The sequence below is a fragment of the Ovis aries genome, unplaced genomic scaffold, assembly GCF_016772045.2.
Source record: "Ovis aries strain OAR_USU_Benz2616 breed Rambouillet unplaced genomic scaffold, ARS-UI_Ramb_v3.0 scaffold_169, whole genome shotgun sequence".
NCBI classification, from domain to species: domain Eukaryota; kingdom Metazoa; phylum Chordata; class Mammalia; order Artiodactyla; family Bovidae; genus Ovis; species Ovis aries.
In genome coordinates, this window is record NW_024599808.1 from 181,798 (window position 1) to 189,233 (window position 7,436).

At 45.4% G+C, this 7,436-nt stretch overlaps 1 protein-coding gene across 1 annotated transcript; it reads right to left on the reverse strand.

Annotated features, from left to right (window-relative positions):
- Nucleotides 1-6,094: 6,094 nt before the first annotated feature.
- LOC121818479 (spermatid nuclear transition protein 3-like) lies at nucleotides 6,095-6,592 on the reverse strand. The gene is made up of 2 exons (XM_042242611.1): nucleotides 6,450-6,592; nucleotides 6,095-6,268 (listed from the first exon to the last, which is right to left on the reverse strand). The coding sequence occupies exons 1-2, from the start codon at nucleotides 6,564-6,566 to the stop codon at nucleotides 6,095-6,097; spliced, it is 291 nt and encodes a 96-aa protein (XP_042098545.1). The 5' UTR covers nucleotides 6,567-6,592.
- Between the last annotated feature and the right edge of the window lie 844 nt (nucleotides 6,593-7,436).

The window sequence follows — 7,436 nt, forward strand, 5'->3', positions numbered from 1 at the left end:
ACATGGGTTTGGGTGGACTCCGGGAGTTGGTGATGGACAGGGAGGCCTGGCATGCTGTGGTTCATGGGGTCGCAAAGAATCAGACACAACTGACCGACTGAACTGACTTTCTCTCAGTCTTTCAATGGAGACCAGTCCTGTCTTCCCATTTCCCCCTGCCTCTCTGATTTTAAGTGCATTAGTTATCTATTATGGTCTCGAAGGGTTGTAAGGGGGAGCATCACCGTACAGTCTGTACCATATTCAGCTGGGAGTGGGGGTGGGGCAGGATTAGATTGACAAGTCATACCTTTCCTTAGGGTGTGCCAGGAGCTATAGCCTGGGAAGTTTGGCACTGCCAGGTCTGAAGACAGATATGAGGCACAGACTTCTTTTCTCAGTGGCTTTCACTGTCCTATTGGGGGTAGGGTGGGGTCTCAAATTTCTGGAGCAGAAGCCCTGAAAGTCAGGCCAGATATGGTTATGTCCTCTCAAGTATGTACACTCTCCTCTCCCAGCACTGCAACCCTTGCCACAGAGGGACAAGAGGAGCATGTTCTGGTTAGGTAAAAGAAAGGAGAAATCTACAGGCTGGCTGCTTACAGAGGTCCAGGCTACCTCCAACTCACCATCTGTGCCAGCATCAGCAGTAGCATCTCCTGCCCTGCTTAAACATAGCTTCTGGTCTTAGACCTCTTGGTCCCTCACAGCTGATCACTTCCCCAAGCCTTTGCTATCCCTGCCCTGTTGAAGAGGGTTGCTATTGGGCAGGTGAGGCCCTCATGGGCTCTGGGCATGTACTGGGTCATCTGCTGTGGCAGTCGGGCCTCCATCAGAGATCAGGACTTCTCCTGATACGCTGCCTATGTAAGTGCCCTCCATGAGCATGGCCCCGGCTCTCCCACCCAGATGCCGCCCTGGGCCAGATGCACCTCTGTTTCCCACATCCCAGCTCTCTGCCTCATCATGGAAGCCCCTGCTCCAGTGCAGAGCAGCCACACGAAGTAAGCAGGGCATGTGTAGGGGTGGGCAGTTGTGGGGAAAACAGGCATCCACAAATGCGGTCTCAATCTGTCCTCTTCATTGTGGCTTGGGAGCAAGCCCCTGAGCACATGCTCCTGGAGGGTGAGTCCTGGCTTCCCACAGACTTCCTCTTAGTCCACATGGCCCTGCAACCAGCTAAGGGTGTTTCTCTTCCCTGTGTCAGACCCCAGGACTTGTGTGTCCAATATATGGCTCGAACCACTCACACCCAGGGCATATCTCCAACCTTGTAGTCTCCCTTATATTCTGAGTCCTCTCCCATGGGCACAGGTCAGGACTTGAATGATCTTTTTCCCTTTCTATCCTATTCCCTCCCTGTCAATCTTTCTTTGAGAGTAGGTTTAAGAATCTTTCTGCATTTTCCGATTAGTTTTTTGAACTAATTGTTCTACATGATGATGTATTCTTTTTTTTTTCTTTTTTTTTTTAATTCGAGTATATTTGATTTACCATGTTGTGTTTTAGGTGTACAGCAAAGTGATTCAGCTTTACATATACGTGTATTTGGGCTTCCCACTTGACTAAGTTGTTAAAGAATCAGCCTGCAATGAAGGAGATGTGGGTTCAATCCCTGGGTTGGGAAGATATACTCAGAGGGTCATGACAAGCCACTCCAGTATTCTTGCCTGGAGAATCTCATGGACAGAGGAGCCTAGCAGGCTACAGTCCATAGGGTCACAAAGAGTAGGGCACATCTGAAGCAACGGAGCTTGCACAGGCGCATACATATGGCTATTCCTTTACAAATTCTTTTTCCATTTATGTTGTTACAGAATGTCTCACAGAGTTGTCTGTGGTTTTGTAGTAGGTCCTTGTTGGTTATCTATTTTATAAATACTGGTGTCTATATATATGTTAATCCCCAACTCCCAATGTATCCCTCCCCCACAACTTCCCATTTGGTAACCATCAGTTTGGCTTCTATGTGGATGTGTTTTGATGTTCTTTGGGGGAGGCAGTTTAATCGTTTGAAGTAGTCCTACTTTTCTATTTTTGCTTTTGTTGCCTATGCTTTCGGTGTCACATACCTAAAATCACATCTAAGACCAATGTTTACAACTTCTCCAGGATGTTTTCTTCTAGTTGATTTGTAGTTTCAGATCTTGCATTTAAATCTTTAATCAATTCTGAGTTTAGTTTTTTATATGGTATAAGGTAAGGGTTCAATTTCAAACTTCTGCATTCAGATTTCTACTTGCCCACGGCAATTAATTGAAGAGATGGCGAGGTGAGTTTTAATCATGACCATCTCAAGGCAGAAATGAGTGACAGGCCTATAAGAAAGGCACTGGGGTGAGGGACTTGGCCAGGAGCATGTAAAGTTTGGGGACTCCCGCTTGATTCTGGCTGATATGTGGATGTGATCCTGGGCAGATGGGTTCTGACTCTTGGCATATAGATTTGCTCTTGACCTCTGCCAAGCCAGAGAAGCCTCTGGGCCAGCAGTATTGTGCTCTTATCATGAATCCATGGGCACTGCTTTGGCTTTTGCATTTGGTGTCATGCAATTGGGTGGTCTTAATATAAAGACATAGAGTTCCTCTTGACTACTGATAAAATAAGCTTCTCTTTTAAGCTCCTTTGACTTCTGATCCACTCTCTACTTTATGGATTTTACTATATTTTCAAACAGATTCTTAGACATACTTGGCAAAAGAGAGTGATTCTCTCCCTTACAGTCTTAGATAATCCAACTTCTGATCATATTTTATGTCACCACACTGTTGATTTCTAATCCGTTTACCTCTCTGGCATGCATGTCTGATAAGATACATACTCAAAAATCTATTATACAAGCTGCATGTAATAAATTGCAACTGATTAGAGAACGTGAAAAAATTAATACTCAAGAGAATGATTAAGAAAATTTCCTTTGGAGGTGACCATTAGGCTGGCCTCAGATGGTTGCTAGTTTCTGAGTCACAGAAGATAGGATGGACACAGGCATAGAGGAAAGTAGAAGATCTTGGGGAAATCATTGTGTTAGTCAATAGAGGTTGTTATGGACACAGCTAGAGAGGTCAGTTGGCATCTATTCATAGGGAACCTGTATAAGTGGAAGTATAAAGAGTTTCTACTACTCTTTGAAAGTGCTAATGAGCAAAACCCCTCCAATAAAACACAGCTTTTGCAATAGGACTTGACATGTCTGAATCACAATATACCCTCCTTTTCCAGGAGAGCTACAGGCGTCTGATATTGATTTATTGTTGTTGATCTACTTGGACATACCCTTTCTCAACTCATGACTTATTATTTATGTTTTCTCTTTTAACCCTAAGTGTCTTTGGATCCTTTTAAACTCTATGCATCCTCACTTCTCTCTGCAAGGTGGCAGTATATCCATGGATATTAAAATATATACCAGTGGCACTTTAGGGAAACAAGGGCCTCTAACATCCACTTTTGGTCCACCTCAGGACTTTCCTGATAACTCAGTTGGGAAAGATTCTGCCTGCAAAGCTGGAGACATCAGTTCAATTCTTGGGTAGGGAAGATGTGCTGGAGAAGGGATCAGCTACCCACTCCAGTATTCCTTGGCTTCCCTTGTGGCTCAGCTGCTGAAGAATCCGCCTGCAATGTGGAGACCTGGATTTGATCCCAGGGTTGGGAAGATCCCCTGGAGTAAGGAAAGGATAACCACTCCAGTATTCTGGCCTGGAGAATTGGAGTCACCAACAGTCGGACACAACTGAGCAACATTCACTTTCAGCTCTTCAGGCCTAGCAATCTGTTACCTTCTGCTAACAGCAAGTTATGGGAAACAGTGAAACAGTGTCAGACTATATTTTGGGGGCTCCAAAATCACTGCAGATGGTGACTGCAGCCATGAAATTAAAAGATGCTTACTCCTTGGAAGAAGAGTTATGACCAACCTAGATATCATATTCAAAAGCAGAGACATTACTGTGTCAACTAAGGTCCGTCTAGTCAAGGCTATGGTTTTTCCTGTGGTCATGTATGGATGTGAGAGTTGGACTGTGAAGAAAGCTGAGCACCAAAGAACTGATGCTTTTGAACTGTGGTGTTGGAGAAGACTCTTGAGAGTCCCTTGGACTGCAAGGAGTTCCAACCAGTCCATTCTGAAGGAGATCAGCCCTGGGATTTCTTTGGAAGGAATGATGCTAAAACTGAAACTCCACTAATTTGGCCACCTCATGTGAAGAGTTGACTCATTGGAAAAGACTCTGATGCTGGGAGGGATTGGGGGCAGGAGGAGAAGGGGATGACCGAGGATGAGATGGCTGGATGGCATCACTGACTCAATGGACATGAGTCTGAGCAAACTCTGGGAGTTGGTGATGGACGGGGAGGCCTGGGATTCATGGGGTTGCAAAGATTTGGAGACAACTGAGTGACTGAACTGAACTGAACAGTAAGTATTTCAGTAAGTCCCACAACAGGGAATTAAAGTGTGCTAGTGTTAAATGGTGAATAATATATACAGATCTGAAATCACAGCACCGACCTATAGGTAGACATAAGGTCTCTCTGTCCACTTCATCGTGGTAGCTGCTTTAACTGATTAATTTTCGGCAGGCAGGAATGATAGTTCTCAAACTTCCTTTGAAAGGACCACAAACCCGGGGTCTGCTTCACTCTTAATGATTTTAAATCACATTCAGTGACTGACTTTGAATCATCAACTGTGTCTCTCAGGAGTTAAAGGGCCAGAAAGATTTAATCAGGGAGCTGCAATCCAAATAAAAGATGCCATATCATTAACTTAACATCTGAACTCAACTCTATTGATGCTGATGGTAAATCTCTGTCTTTTCATTGTTTCTAGAATGTTTTCTGAAGACACACGGGATTCCTCTGGCAGAGACTCTGCCTTATACACCTCCATATTAGATTGACTACTACTTGAACTTCTTTAAACATTTAAAAATGAAAGTTAACACCAAATAATATCCCATACTCTTATTTTTAAACCACAAAACCTTGTAGAGCTTAGACTAACAAAAGACTTTATTGGGGAAGAATGTTTTACGGCTGTAGTTATTTAGAAATACTAGGGGATGATCAATATAAGACCAGCTTTTACTCAGTCTTATGTTAATACTTGTATCAAAAGTCTCTGTCCTGACTTCTCTGGCTGTCCAGGGTTAGGACTCCATGCTTTCACTAGAAGGGGAACCGGTTCAATCCCTGGTCAGGGAACTAAGATCCCACAAACTGCATGGTGCCCACCACCCAAAAAAATGATCTGTGTGTGGTGATCCTGTTTGTCATCTGCACCGGGATTTGGGCCAGCTCCACTGCCCTGCCCGTGGGAACACACTGCTCCCACCAATTTCTTAGGAAAACAGTGGCCTAATTGATATTTGGTCTGTTCCTCCAAACATTATTTTAATCTTTGGGAGTGCTGGTTGTGGGTTTTAGTTGGATCAGCATTTTGGGCCTCCTGAGCACCTTTAGCTGACAGCAAGGTGAGTGATGCAACAAAGCCCATTATGACGTAAGTGGCCAGGATGTGATTTCTGCCTTCCTTGCTCTCAGGGGAAGTATGACATTCACCATCCCCATGTGAAACCCACTTCCCATCTGGGTTCTGGCAATCTAGACCCTCATGTCATTCCACACCCCAAACAATGGCAGTAACACCACACCACTACTCCTTGCCGCTGAGATCAATTGATAAGCGGGGTTAGCCATCTTCAGTGCAGACTCCTGACCCAGTCCAGGCCTCTCCTCTCTGGCTAACTGGGGACCTCAGGGTCTGTCCCCCAATCTCTCGGGACCTCGCACCCCTCCCCACTCAGGTGCCCACCTCTTTTCTTCCCTCCCTCCCTTCCCATCAGAAAATTCACACACACACAAATATCATCTTTTCACCCTTTGATGTTTATTTTAACTGCAGCCATCAGTTTACTATGTTAGTGTGAGAGTCAGCCTTTTCCTGGTTAACCATTTCTAAGAGAGCAGACCACTGGAGACACAATTCTAAACTGTCTGACCTTTTCTATTCAGTTACTGGCTGCCCAGGTTGTACTTCTCCAGGGTCTCTCATTCTGGGGTGGCTGAGCTTATCTTCTCTTTTGATTCTGCCCCCTTCTTTGACTCTGACTCATATTTTGGTACCTTTTTCGGCTTGGTTCAGTTTCTCAGGTGCACAGGAACGGAGAAAACAGTTTGGTTCTCTTGTGTTCTTCACCTTCTTCGACGGAGTGGCATACGATCGGATTTTCTTTCTCAAGGTTCCTTTTAGAGGTCTTCTGACCCTCATGGTCATATTTCGTGACTTGAAAGACAAGAGAAGGGTATGAGTTTTGAGGAAAGAGTATAACAACTGAGTTGGAAAGGAGACTTCATGAAAAGGGAGGTGGACTGATGAGGACTTTTGCGCCAGGCAAGGGCAGTGTAGAGGTCTTGGGCACCAAAGTAAATGGAGAACCTGGGGAGTGTCGATGGAATCATCTTACCTTCACGCTGCCTCTGTATCTCCGTTGCCAGAGGGTCTTCTTTCTTCTTTTCTTCCTTGAAGCAAACCGCACTGCAACTCTTCTTGGCTGCCGTGGCTTCCTGGTTCCCTTAGCCATGATGACACCATGAAGTGGCCTAACCCAGAATCTCTGCCTCTGACCTCCCTATATATACCTTCCCAGGACAATGAGGAGCCACACCCTTCACTCTGATTGGTCAGCTAGGCACTCCCCCAGCCAATGGTGACTTTGGGGGTCTTAGACATCACAATGTACCACGGTGCCCATCAACATGGGTTAGTGGGTGCTGAGGGAGGCCATGATACAACTTTCCACCCTTGACCCCTCTGTGTCTGATTCTGGGGAGTGGTGATTCAGGGGCATGGTGTTTCTTCTCGTGACCCTCAGACTTTCCTTCAGTGCCCTTTATTCTTTGACTTGGATGTCCCCCTTCAACACTCCTGCCCCTCCATCCCTGTATGAACCTCTGCCAAACACTTTTCATCCCATTTCAGCACTTCAGAGTCCTCTAGTCACTTCATCTTTAGACCACCCTCTTCCTATCGGGGGTTCTTGAGGGCTTAAGGAACTTAAGAGCGAGCAGGTAATTGAGAACAGGTTGGAAGTTTTGTCTACTCCAGTGAGCTTTAGAGACCCCAAGGCTTGGTGAATCTTCAGTCCGTTGCCCCAAGATCTATACACCGTCTCCATAAGATTACAGTTCAGAGCAAAGAAAGTGTTAAATGCCTCCTCCACTAAGATTGCTGGGGACACTTCAACTCTCATATTGAGAAGGGAAACTCACCTTGCCCCATCTACCAGAAAGACATTCCCGATTTACACAAAAATGAAGAAAAGGAAAGGAAGGTGCCCAAAGGCAAGAGTCCGTTTTCCACTGTGCCCCTAACTCTTGAGTGAATCACTTCCCCAGTGGGCCCATTAACAGTGATCATCAGATAGGGCCCACTGTGGAGCTGACCAATAGCT

Coding starts and splice junctions, on each gene's coding strand:
- LOC121818479 (XM_042242611.1), bottom strand. CDS start 6,566: ATGGCTAAGGGAACCAGGAAGCCACGGCAGCCAAGAAGAGTTGCAGTG. Junction 6,269..6,449: donor GATACAGAGGCAGCGTGAAG/GTAAGATGATTC, acceptor TTGTCTTTCAAG/TCACGAAATATGACCATGAG.